At 39.3% G+C, this 13,554-nt stretch overlaps 1 protein-coding gene and 1 pseudogene across 46 annotated transcripts; one reads left to right on the forward strand and one right to left on the reverse strand.

Annotated features, from left to right (window-relative positions):
* The first annotated feature begins 2,258 nt into the window (after positions 1-2,258).
* On the forward strand, positions 2,259-2,910 carry LOC107278941 (uncharacterized; annotated as a pseudogene).
* A 1,649-nt stretch (positions 2,911-4,559) lies between these two features.
* LOC4346453 (uncharacterized) lies at positions 4,560-13,064 on the reverse strand. 46 transcript variants are annotated; one of them, XR_010734953.1, is made up of 14 exons: positions 12,477-13,047; positions 12,012-12,180; positions 11,276-11,330; positions 11,118-11,171; positions 10,802-10,873; positions 10,353-10,405; positions 9,890-10,000; positions 9,711-9,811; positions 9,378-9,465; positions 9,196-9,295; positions 8,322-8,393; positions 5,369-5,456; positions 4,978-5,133; positions 4,560-4,831 (listed from the first exon to the last, which is right to left on the reverse strand). XR_010734953.1 is itself a non-coding variant. In XM_066304095.1 (10 exons), the coding sequence occupies exons 6-9, from the start codon at positions 9,959-9,961 to the stop codon at positions 8,357-8,359; spliced, it is 270 nt and encodes an 89-aa protein (XP_066160192.1). In that variant the 5' UTR covers positions 9,962-10,000; positions 10,353-10,405; positions 10,802-10,873; positions 11,118-11,200; positions 12,012-12,180; positions 12,477-13,064; the 3' UTR covers positions 6,945-7,163; positions 8,322-8,356. The 46 variants fall into 46 exon arrangements, 3 of the variants coding, with proteins under 3 accessions (XP_066160192.1, XP_066160191.1, XP_066160193.1); XR_010734967.1 differs by lacking the exon at positions 11,276-11,330 and having other exon boundaries at positions 9,711-9,806; positions 11,118-11,200; positions 12,477-13,064; XR_010734946.1 differs by lacking the exons at positions 9,196-9,295; positions 11,276-11,330 and adding an exon at positions 5,259-5,272 and having other exon boundaries at positions 9,406-9,465; positions 11,118-11,200; positions 12,477-13,064.
* Positions 13,065-13,554: the final 490 nt, after the last annotated feature.

Here is a 13,554-nt window from a genome sequence, read left to right on the forward strand (position 1 = left end):
ATGACTTTGTTTCAATAATTTGAATTTGAATTTCAAATTATGACAACTTCAAACAACGTTTTCAAATACTAAATGATTCCAACTAAAAAAGTCATCAACAAAAAATTTGTATAACTCATCAATATCTACAACTTTTGTTTTGGTCATTTTGCTATATGACTTTATTTCAATAATTGGAATTTGAATTTCAAATTATGACAACTTTAAACAATATTTTCAAATACTAAATGATTTCAACTGAAAAAGTCATCAACAACAAAATTGTATAACTCATCAATATCTATAACTTTTATTTTGGTCATTTTTTCATCCGATAAAATGATTGTAACATTATTCATGAAATTTATATATCTCTCTTATAGTTTATAAAACCATATAAGAGATATGTAAAATTTGTGAACAATGTTAGTATCACTTTATCGGGTGAAGAAATGACCAAAATAAAAGTCATAGATATTGATGAGTTATACAACTTTATTGTTGATGACTTTTTCAGTTGAAATCATTTAGTATTTGAAAATATTGTTTGAAGTTGTTATAATTTGAAATTCAAATTCATATTATTGAAACAAAGTCATATAACAAAATGACCAAAATAAAAGTTATAGATATTGATGAGTTATACAATTTTGTTGTTGATGACTTTTTCATTTGAAATTATTTAGTATTTGAAAATATTGTTTGACGTTGTGATAATTTGAAATTCAAATATTATATAGGTCAATCAAACTCAGATGGAGAAATAACCAAAATAAAATTAGTATATCTCAATAATTTATACAATTTTGTTTTGACAACTTTTTCACATAAGTTTATTTATTATGATTTTTTTGTGTGTTACTTCATAGTGGTACAATAAAATAAAAAGAAAAGAAAGGTTAAAAAGAGATGGGATGAAAGAAGGCCTGTTATGGGCCAGCCCTTTTGCTCTTCCATCGCCGAGAAGTCCATTCTACCTCCCTCCTTTCAATTAAATTCAAAATATTAAAACTTCTGTTCGAATTTTAACATACTAAATGAATTTATGTAAAAAAGTTGCCAAAAACAAAGTTGTATAACTTATTGAGATCTACCTATTTTATTTTGGTTATTTTTCCATCTGAGTTTGATTGACCTATATAATATTTGAATTTCAAATTATGACAACGTTAAACAATATTTTTAAGTACTAAATGATTTCAACTGGAAAGGTCATCAACAACAAAGTTGTATAACTCATCAATATCTATAATTTTTGTTTTGGTCATTTTGCTATATGACTTTATTTCAATAATTTAAATTTGAATTTCAAATTATGACAACTTCAAACAACATTTTCAAATACTACATGATTTCAACTGAAAAGTCATCAATAACAAAGTTGTATAACTCATCAGTATCTATAAATTTTATTTTGGTCATTTCTTTATCCGATAAAGTGATACTAACATTGTTCACAAAATTACATATCTCTGTTATAGTTTATAACTATATAAGAGATATGTACATTTTGTGAACAATGTTACAAATCACTTTCTCGGATGAAGAAATGACTAAAATAAAAGTTATAGATCTTGATGAGTTATACCACTTTGTTATTGATGACTTTTTCAGTTAAAATCATTTAGTACTTGTAAATGTTGTTTAAAGTGGTCATTTAGCACTTTGTTATCATTTAGTATGATAAAATTTGATTCGAAGTTTGAATATTTTGAAACTATTTTTTTTAGAAAGATATGGCGCCAAATTTTTTTGGGGCAGGAGCCAAAAATTTTCAGACTCAAGCCACTTCGCGGTCAAGCCAAACATTTTCAAGGTGAATTGACCATTTTATCCAAACAATTCAATAACTACTGTGGACGCACTAGGGTTATTTTGCTAAAACCGCGTTGCGATTGCTTCATATCCCTGGTTCCCCAAACCCTAGCCGATCCTAAACCAAATCCACCGAAACCCAGCCGCCATCGTCCCCTTCGGCTCCCATCGGATGGCCTATTCAGCCAAAGAAAAAAAACCAAAATTTAAATTTTCAAACTTAATTTTGACATTGATTTTGAGATATTTTCAACGTAGTTTCTTTTTCAGCATTGGCTTTTAAGTCACCGAGAACACATATATAAAAGTTTTACCTACAAATTTATTTTTATTCTCTAATAAGCCGTTTTGGCTTATTACGAAAAAAAAAGCCAAACGATGAGGCCCTTCCTCGCCACCGCCATCCACTCTACCGCCGAGCTCCTCACCCACCACCACCGACGGCGACTATCTCCACCGCTGCAATGTCCCGCCGCGACTCCTCCATCGGCTCATCCGCCGCCGCCGCGTCGTCCACCACCGGCGGCGGCTTCTCCTCCCCGTTCCCCAACCTCGGCGTCCCCCTCTCTTCCCCTCAATCCACCGATCCACTTCGCCACAACCCCCTCTCTTCCCCTCTCTCCGTCGCTCTCGCTCCCCCTCAACAGCCGCCGCATCTTTGTTGGGACAGCGACACTCGCCGCCCTCCACTCACTCTCGTCCGGGCCGCCCCCATTCTTCGCCTGGGCGCCTGCCTCTGCGCCGCCAGATCACCATCGTCCGGAGTCGCCGGGGTCATTGTCCTCGCCTGGCAAGCCGATCTCCTCCGCGTTGCCGGTGGGATTTGCAATGGGGATGGCGTCGTGCCCTGCTCGTCTCTCCACAGCAGTCGGTGCCGATCCCCTGCCTCTCCCACGCCTTGCGTTGGCCTGGCACGACCCCCTCGCCTCTGCATCGCCCTGCATCGGGCTGCTCCTCCGTCGACAGATCCCAACGCCGACATATCAAGGACTCCGCCTCGCTGTCGTCAAGGTGGTGGAGGTGGTTGCCTCCGGAGTCCCTGTGACGACGGCAACGCAGCTTGGCCATGTTGATTGCTTGGATGCGGCTCAGCAAATGCCTGGTGGGTAGCGATTGTTGCGCTTCTCTTTCTTTGTTGCTAATACTGGGTCCTTATTTCTTTCTTTGCTTACTAACTTCTGGATCCCTATATCTTCTGACTCTTTTTTTTTTGTGCAGCAGTCGAGGTTTTGGGCTGCCTTCCTCTTCCCCTTTTTTCTTTATGTACATGGTTTTGAAGAGATTCATTTTTATTTTTCTGTTTTCAAGAGGTCTAGACTGATGGTCATTTCATAAAAATCTGCTGATATGATTTTATAAGTGAACAGGATCAAATTCGTTTAAATGTACAAGCTGTTATGAAATTAAAAGAAGTAGAAGTTTCTTGGAATGTACATGCTATTAAGAAAACTAGACTGGGGCGCGCCAAGCGCCTCATGCATATAATTTGTTTTCATTTTATTTTTGTGACTTCAGTATGCGTCCTGTGCTGTTTTTTTGAGCATCAAGTGTTACATGTATCCAACAAATAAAGGGGCAATTGTTTATTTGACCCCGTTTTAAACCCTAACTATCAATTTGACCCTATTTTTTTTAAGTTTGTTTATTTGACCCTCCTTTTCCAAAACGAAGCTTCCGTCTGACCCTACTTCCACTAATCCGTTAAGTTTTGATTTAAAATAAAAAAAGAAATGTAACTAATATTCATAATACCCAGAATACCCCTTAGGAAACCTATCCATCCACTAAACCCTATCCACACATCTCTCTCACATCTCTCTCTCGTTCTTGCGCCAGTTGCGGTGGCGGCGCTCTGCGTGTGCGGCGGCGGCGGCGGGACGGGGGGATCTGCGCCGGCGCCCGGTCATCACGGCGGATCCCCAGCTGGTGTGGCGGCGGCTGCTGCGTGTGGCGGCGGTGGGAGGGCCCGACCCTCTCTCATTCACATCTCGGCGGGGGTGGCACGGGGAAGGAGGAGGTGGCGGCGGCGCCGACGCCGATGCGGGGAGCGAGCAGGAGGAGGCAGCGCCGCGGGGAGGAGGGCCCAACCCTCTCTCTCATTCACATTTCGGCGGTAGCGGCGGCACGGGGAAGGAGGAGGCGGCGGCGGCGCTGATGCCGGGAGCGAGCAGGAGGACGCGGCGGCGCGGGGAGGAGGGCCCGACCCTCTCTCATTCACATCTCGGCGGCGGCGGCACGAGGAAGGAGGAGGCGGCGGCGCCGACACCGACGCGGGGAGCGAGCAGAGGAGGCGGCGGCGGGGGCACCAGCACGCGGAGAGAGAAACGGTGGCTGGGGTGACGCGAGGAGGAAGGTCGTGGCGTTGCACCGGAGAGAGGCACCGGCGGCAGCGGCGGCACCGGCACGCGATGAGATCAGTGGTGACAGGGCTGGCGCGCCTAGGGAGGATGGGGCGGCGGGGAGGAAAGAAGCAGAGGTGAAGAGAGAAAAGAGGAGAGAAGAGAGAACTGACGGGTGGGTTCCACATGTAATAGGGTCAAATTTGTAAGGGCATAAGAGACATTTTGTGCTTCATTTAACACCGTTAGATGACTTTAACAGAATAAGGTCATACCGTTTCTTCATTTTCGAAAAGGAGGGTCAAATAAGCAAACTTAAAAAAGTAGGGTCAAATTGGTAGTTAGGATTGAAAACAGGGTCAAATAAGCAATTACCCCAAGGGCAATAAAATATAGGACAAGTTATAAACCGGTTCAAACTTAAAATATCACTTGGGACACATTTCATGTTTGTATTTCTGCAAACTTGGGCTGGTGCTATATTCATATAGAACTCGACATTACTGATCTGAGAACTCATATCCGGTACAGAATCAAAGCAGATGAAGCACCTATGCAATACAATCAATAGAATCAATGGAAGAGAAAGCCAACTTGCACAGATAATCTAAAGCTAGCGGCTAACATTTCTGGTAATATAGAGCAGCTGCGATAATATAAGTATGCCTCTTAGAATTTATATTTTCTTCTTGATAATCCTGCAGGCACATATGAGAGAAATACATTTAATTTAATATCAGCGGAAGGTTTGAGTAGTTATGGAATGAAGGAACCATGACATTTTAGCAAGCATACCATAACATCAATCAGAAAAACAAACTGTTTTGTACAATCAACTAACCACCTTCAGATTTAATTTAGGCACAATTGATCGGTGGCTGCAAGCAACATGGTCCCATACTCTGATATTGATTTGTCTTCCAACTCTTAAACTTAAGACGCACTGGAAGGAATGGCAGGTTATCCTCAAGATTTGTCTTTCCTTGAAAGATTTGAGAAACTTCAGTAAAAAAAAAAATCCCTTTTTTAGCTTGACCAACTTATACTTTTATTATTCTCATCAACGTGCTTCACAAGGAATAGATAACCAAAATTGCATATAACAGCCAATGAAAATTTCATTACCATATTTTCCAGACCTAAGAAAAACCATTATATTGTTTGAGATCACATAAAGTTTAACTCATGAGCTTCCAAACCTAGGAAATTAACTATTTCATTTTCATATATCATACCTTCTATTGCCACGGAAAGCCAGTGCTGGAAACAATGGGTAGCATACTGAGACACATCATGCTGATTTTGTTTGGGATCACAGAATGACTGAGACGAAAAACTTCAGTATGTCAGTTCAAAACTACAATAGAGTCATCTAGCCTAGTTAGAACTGCAAAATAGCTAGCAATTCTGTGACATTTTTTTGACACAATTTTTTACAAACAAATAAAATTATAGCAAGCAAAAATTATTCTAAATTGTTTTGCGCAAAAGCTGGCTGAAGACTTAATTTCCAAGCCAATGCGTCACCAGTAAACAGAGCAGAATGACAGCAACCCTTTCAATTGGACCAACCCAACCAAACCACATTAATTCTGTCAAGCAATAGAACTAAGTGAAAATTTGAAGTGGCCATATTATTCTGCCAATATTCTAATTGCAAATAGAAAACAATGATACTGGCAGCTGTTTCAAAGCTAAAATACATTGTAGATCATGCAAAGCAAATATCTTGATAATTCAAATATGGTTGTAATCTAATTGAAACCATGTGATGTCTACATAACAAAAACTATATAATATATCATATATCAACAGGCGTGTGAGGGCACTGATAAGCAAAACATGACAAATATAGATGAAAATATTAATTTAAACCAAATTGTATATAAAGAAATATTGCAATGGAAGGAAATGTTGTGAATATAAGCAACTAATAGAGTTGGGATCAACCTATCATTTGGGGTAAAAAGATTGTTTTACTTAAATGGTTACGCTGATACTTCCTCTATTAGATCAAAGCGGTAAGAAATAATTCCAATTATCTTACATTTAGCTAGTGTATGAATTAAGTTAGCGGTAAGAAATAATTCCAATATTCCAATGCAATACAGATTACATATTGTCCCATGAGTTTTTAGGTCTAGCAGAAGTGTATGACTATAACCAAGATCTGTATGGTAGATATTGTAGGAGTTGCAGGCTAGATGAATTTTCCATTCAAGCATAATGTAGACAAGTCTGTAGAATAAGCTTTATAGGGATAGACCCTTGTATAATGTAAAAAATAATAGAATGAGAGGATCAGTTGCATACCTCCAAAGTGAAAATTGCCACTCGGATCTACATAGTTTTAAGAATCTTAAACATCAAGGAAATATTCATTCAACAGCTCCATGCAAAATATTAACTTTTTTATATATGTAATTACAAACGGTGAAGAAATACCATGGTTTTGTTAATGGATTCTTTTTGAAAAAAAATGTTAATAAGTGGCAACAGAACATGGTTTTACTTAAGATAAGTGATATGGTACTACAATTTAAGAAACAAGAAAAGAATGTAACTTGTATGTAATTTCTTTTGTCCTTAGCAATTTTAATATTTTTTCTTTCCAGTATTAGATATTGTAAGCATGCAACAAATAACAACTAAAAAGTTGTATAGAACAATCATGTGGTCCAAATTATAAACGATTCAAAGTGGAAATATCACTGGGATACATTTTATATTTGTATTTCTACAAACTGGGGTTGGCACTCAACATTACTTATATGAGAACAAAATGCATAACCAGTACATATACAAAGCAAATCAAGCAACTGTGCAATTCAATCAATAGGATTTCATGGTTCATCTGTATCGGACAACCTGCATTTCTGCTCACATAGAGTAGCTGAACAATTTGAAATGACATATTGGGGACTCCCAGATTGACCTAATGTTGGATGGTGCTGTGTGATTCCCCGTTTAGTCGGTAGTTTCCTTAAGACGAACAATACTGAAGCTGAAGGTACAATCTCAACCAACCATCTAAGGAAAGTGAATGTTATCAACAAAGGATATCGGTGAGTACAATTGTTGGTTTGCACATGCTCAAAATGACACAACATAGGATTGTGTTTTGCAGTTTATTCTTGGCACATTTTTTAATGGCTAGTTGCAAAAGCTAAATAAATTTGGTAGGAATTATCTTTTATGTCGATTACTTCACAAAAATCCAAGGATACTCCAGTAACAAAAGTTCATTTTTAACTCGTTCAGCAAAATTGATATGTTATACTTTCAAATGGCTAGTTACATGTAGATCTGTTTTCATCGCTTCAACTATGAATTTGCCATGATTATCCATAGGGAAAAAGATAGTCCCATTACACAGATGGAACAATGGATTGACAATTTGTAAAAGAATCACCATATAGTATTTTTGCTAAAAAAAATGCCTATGCGCAGATACATGCACACACACGACTTTTGTGAAATGAATATTTTTTTGTTCCCTCTTATATATTCTACCAAAATCAAATTCTTTTAGCCATAATCTCGATAGCATTTTCAGCTCAGGTATTTCTCTAAACACAATTAATCTATTAGGATATAAACAAGGCAAAGGAAATATATCTTTCACAAGTTTATACTATAATCTAGCAGTATGCTTTGTTTGCTTCCACACCAATTAAAATCATGTTATAAATGATTTCCTCGAGGTGAACATCACAAGTGGCAAATGAAAATGAATAATGCAGAGCTGCTAGCATTAAATGACAATGCTATTAACAGAGATTTATATGTAAATGTCATCAGATAAATGAAAGCAATGTATAAGGGTTCAAGATTGAGTATTGAACATGCGAATAGAGAAACCTACCAAACAGTAGAAGTTAAAAATTGGATGATTCAGAATATGAAGATTGATTTGTTTATTGAACGCATTGAAGCACATCTCTTAATATGCTGTAAGTAAAGTAATTAAAGTCTGGAGACCCCCCCCCCCCGCCACAAACACACAAAGAAAGTAGGAAGATATTGACATAGGACCTACTTTCTTTTATACATCTGGTCAAGAAGCCAGGAAAGCATATGGTAGTCACATATCCAACGTGTGTGAAAGGAGATGTGTTAGAAATGCAAATTATTGGAAGTATTAATTCTGGAAGAGTGGAAGGGATGACAATAAATAAAAGATAGTACCGCATTCATCTTTTTACGCCTTCCTTAGTTCCTTTCTATTCAATTGGGAAACGCTGGAACATCAGGAATAGCCTGCAAGGATAACCCCAAAATTGCAGTCATAACATGCTATCGAAAAAAAACACCACAACCAGTACCAAATAACTGCATATGCATCCAACCATGCATTCCAATTTCCAAATTATCTCATGTACAAAAGCACATGGACATGAGTATAGTCTGTGGGAAATGACTTCAGAAACATGCAACCTTGTATTGACAATACCCCATAATTCAAAACTTAAATTGATTTTAATGGAACCTAAACCATGGAAAGTATATATTGTCTACCATTGGTAACCATATAGATCATAAGTGCACTCATGTGCTGAATTGAGCTGTAGATCATGCTAGCTCTTGGTTCTGCTGAAACCAGAAAGCAACGAAAACCTCATCATTAAAATATGTGAATGTGTTAGTGATATAAAAAGCAGTTGCCATACTAAAAGGTCATGTTTATTGGTGTCTAGATCGATTTCTAAAAAGACAAAAGGCCCAGCTTCCCATGAATACATTCAACATCTCCTGGGGCTGGGGATACCTCATCATTAAAATAAAAGAAAACATTAGAAAATAAGAGGGAAAATTTCATGAGCAGCACATAAGACAAAATATACCTTATGAAGTAACACCTTAAAAAATTTGTGCAAAAACGATACCATCTAAGAACATTGATTCCAAGTGATTCAGTGAGAGTGAAACATATAAAAGGGTCTTATTTATGTTTTTTTAGGAATATATGGAGAAGCTCGAGCAAGAATCATTACATAATATGGCGGACAAATTTAAGATTAGTTCAAAGGGTCTAGAAAAGTAATCTATTATCAACTCTTACTCGACATCAAGCCATTTTTCTATTTGTAGTGAGAATGAAGCCGTGCTGAAAAGTGTTAAAAACCACCACCATCGTTACCACAAACAAGTTTTCTGTGTGCCTTGAAAAGGAAAATTGCAACATAACTTGATTACCAATAGCCCAGGAAAAAAATGTATTTCAGGGGAGATAAAAACACTAACATCATCGATGAACAACAAAATCCCATACTTTCTGTGTAACTTGACAAGCTCAGGCCATGGAGCTAAGTGACCATCCATGCTGAACATGCTGCATTACAACAAAAAGATCATCTGAGTTGGTTACGCTAGTCATTGATACCAAAATAAGTGATTTTTGAATAGAAATATAACTTGTCTATCTGTGAAAAAAATATTTTCCATTGAGCAATCGGACCTGCTAGCGTAATCACAAACATAGTTTATAACTAAATCAATTAGTGCTTAACATTATGACATGTATGTTATGACTGGGAAGTGAAAAAAATGCCCATGGATTTTAAGTCCTACACTTACTGGAAGATGTGAAGCAAACAGAGATGGCAAGATGCATGTCGTCCTCGAAGATCTTGACGGGCGCAAACCGGCAAAGAGCCGGAGTTGCTCAGATGACTATGCTGCTCGAGCAATAAGGTCAAGAGGTCAAGAAATTGGATCAAGACAAAATGAAAAGAAAAGAACAAGTGACATTGTACCTGTATCTCCCAGCACCTGTGGCACAGTGCATAAGCAACCCACAACAACAAGAAGAGAACAAAACCTCTCATTAATGAGTGCAATCTCAAATCGGAATATGCACAAGCGACCTGTTATAAGCAAACGTGAGGCTGCAACCTGCATGCTTTCCAAAGTTTTTTCTAGGTAATGGAAGCTTTACTGACTAAAAAAGTTAATGCATTTTATATGGTAAACTATAAAGAAATGAATCACATCAGTAAATCACCAATCTATGGAGCATATTAATTTATAGATACAAAAGCAACCAAGCAGAAATCTTAATCGATTATGTGCCAAGATAATCGATTATGTGTGCTATTAGACAAATAAAAATTATGGATTTGGATTATTACAAATCACTAATCTATCTATCGCCTATTCTCAATTAGAAAAAAACATAAATTAACCAGAGAAATCAAAGAAAAGAAGTTGCCTCTGTACCTCCCAGCACCTGTGCCATCTCGGTGGGCTTCAGCCTCCCTAGCCGACGCTATCTAATGTTTTTAGATGTTGATAGTCATTATTAGAATGCATATCATTGAAGCTATGATGTGAATAGGTTTTGTTGTTGGTGGACAATGTCTTTTGTATGTATTATTTGGCACGTTTATCTTTAAGTAGAGTGATGTTTAAAAAACATAGGCTGAAAGTTGAAGAGAGAGATAGTTGAGGAGAATTTTAAGCTAATAGATAGGTGTGTAAATTCTACGAGATGTTAGGTTGCATCAGCATAAATAGATGTAAATACAGGATATTGGTATGATAAAATTTTAGTAATAGTATTATAGGAGGTTGCATTCTTTTTGTCTTTATTATCTGTAGCTGTTTGTTTTTTATGATGCCCTGTCAAGAAATTAACTAATTTAGATAGAAATAGAGGTTAGATTTACCTGATCTGGTGGTATTAGAAGGGCGATGAGCTGATAGCTCTACTTCAGTGTTGGAGGAGGTGTCTGGTACATCTGCATTTAAAAATTGATTAGTAATATATATATTTCATTGTCACATCCACCCAAAATCCCTTATATTTATGTAGTTGTATTGACAATGATCAAAAAAATAATTACTACCACATAGTAATCAAATATGGAAGGTATTATGAAACAGATTAGTAAAGCAAAGAAAAGTTATGTGAGCTCTTACTGATAATTAGCAAAACAAGAGTTACATGCTAGCCAAATATTTCAGTTGACTGCAGACACTTACCTGAAAGCACAGGTCATTTAGGTAATTAACTAAAGAGATTGCAGCTGGGAGCATCTGCAGCCACACAGCTCAGGCATCATTATCTACATCAAGCGAATTTCCAAGCGTATTCAGGTAAAGGAGCACAACTTTACACAAATTGGACATCAAAATCATACTTAACATGCAGGGGTGTCTGTTCGAAGTTACTGATGTCCCCCCTCATGCAGAAAGCTGAAAAATAAATCTTTGCTTGGTAACAAACGGGCTACCACTGGCATTCTAGTAATATATAATCTAACATGATTAAAGTACGAAGTCATGATAATACTAAATAATCAGTATTTCTTATTGGTGGAAGGATTAATTCTAGAACCTCAGACCATTCAGATTCACCAATCTCATCCCTTTATTGTGCTCTGAAGCAGGTTCATGTTCTTCTTCAGGATTGAATTGTGCTCACAAGACATCAACTTCAGATGAAATAGAGGTTCTCTGAATTCTGTTGGTCAGGCAATATATAGCTGCTGCCTAGCTATATATGAGCAGCTTCATCGTAGTGCTACACACACACACCCACTTATCTGGCAAGCTCCCCATCTCCCTCCTGGGAAATCGAATTGAGCAAGCTCCCTTCCTCCTTACCTCTCAACAATGGAGAGAAGGCACCTTGAGCTCACACATTGCAAGCAAAGTTTTCTATGAGCAGACCATCAAAAGGACACCCTTTTTCACTCAAATCTAACTATGAACGAAGGGAAGAAAACATGCTTATTAGCTATAGACGAGATGATGCAGCCTTCTCGGGCCCTGTGCAATGCAAAATCTCTGAACCACGCAGTCCTGCATAGTGCATATGCCAAGCTAGAAGAAATGGAATGCAGGCTTCATCAAAAGCTCGTGAATTACACTTACAATTTATGCAGAAATTGCAGGATTTGCATATGCGTAAATTCTCCATCTGCCAATCTGCCATGGGGCGTAGTCCAAACAATGTTTCTTGGCCGTTCTTCTTGTCTGATCAGCAAAAGTGGTCATCAAGTCTTGGATTTGCAATATTCATTCAGATTGCTGCTACTGCAAACTGCAAAGGGAAAGCTGTTTCAGTCATTCTCACTTATCTTGGCAGATCAATGGTTAGTATGCTGCTTATTTTTCTCATGAGATTGGCATTGAGCTGAATTACTCATGCATAGCCAAAATGTGCACATCATTTAACTGATCTGACAAAATAATTCTGCATGGAGTACTACATTTCTGAACTTGCATCGATCAGGGCAAGAATCCTTCCTCCTACAATCTCTGCATTTCGATTTGCTTGGAAGGTTGTACTACAGTACCACTCCTAGTAAAAACACCATAAATATATTGTAAACTTACATGGCAGGAGGTGATTTATATACTCCAGAAGCGCCTCGGCCGGAGCAGGCGAGCCCGACCGCCATGGCACTCCTCGCCGCCACCGCCCGCCGCTTCTCTCGCAGCCTCCGTCGCTTCAGCTCCTATGGCGTATCTGGAGGAGAAGAAGCAGGAGTGCCCGCGGACGTGGTGGAGGCCGAGTCCCCCGTCCGCGCGCCGCCGGACGAGCAGTTCGCGGCGTGGGTCGCGCGGCTCCGGCCGGGCTTCACAGCGGGGTACCTGGCCGAGGCGATCTCCTCGGAGCGTGACCCGGACCTCGCGCTCCATCACCACCATCCCCTTCATCAGCCGTTAGATCACCGGATTCGCCGACCACGAACTCGCTGCCATCAGATCCGGCGACCTTGAGGGCTTGGCCATCGGCGGCGGAGGAGGAGGTGGAGGCGGCGGCGCGAGGGGACGGGGATGGCGATGGTGACGGCGCAGGGGAGGCGGAGGGGGAGGCGACGCGAGGGGAGGCGGAGGGGGAGGCGATGGGAGGCGGAGGCGGAGGCGGCGATGGCACGAGAGGGGAGGGAGAGGGTGAGGGAAAGACGAGAGGGAGAAGGGGGCGGAGGCGGCTAGGGTTTGGTGATAGTTGGCGTTAGTGGGCGTCGTTTTGCGAAAAAACCCCTCATCTTCTATATTTTAGAGCGCGGTCCTAATTCGCGTTTTTCCTCTTCTTTGTATGAAATATCCGGATTTTCTAAGGGTCTCAACATAAAAAATTGTCTCATAGGTACTATTTGAGAGGGACCTATATCGAATTACAGAAAAATAGAAGGACCTTTTAGCAAAAAAACCACCCGTGCACTGTTCCTATCCGACGTGGCATAGCCGAACGGGCGCCCCTTCCGCCGCTCTTAATGGTTTCTAATTTAGGGTGAACTAAATCATTATTCAATCTGTTCCCACTGTATCTAAAATTATTTTTCAACTGTTCATGTACACCGTCTGTTTTGTTTAGAGCGGCAACTCACTTTATGCAGTTTATCTGGGATTCAAACCCATCTAATCTACCGATCTGATCTGTGTAATATACAAGAGAGCAGATGTGTGC

The sequence above is a fragment of the Oryza sativa genome, chromosome 9 (assembly GCF_034140825.1).
Source record: "Oryza sativa Japonica Group chromosome 9, ASM3414082v1".
In the NCBI taxonomy this organism is placed as follows: Eukaryota; Viridiplantae; Streptophyta; class Magnoliopsida; order Poales; family Poaceae; genus Oryza; species Oryza sativa.

Bases quoted from the DNA above. Each gene is read 5' to 3' on its own strand.
- LOC4346453 (XM_066304094.1), bottom strand. From the start codon at position 9,961: ATGAGAGGTTTTGTTCTCTTCTTGTTGTTGTGGGTTGCTTATGCACTG. The intron at 9,466-9,710 runs GTAAGTGTAGGA...GTTGTAATGCAG, and splicing joins TGTTTGCTTCACATCTTCCA to CATGTTCAGCATGGATGGTC. The intron at 8,394-9,377 runs GTTAGTGTTTTT...TTATCCTTGCAG, and splicing joins TTTTGTTGTTCATCGATGAT to GCTATTCCTGATGTTCCAGC.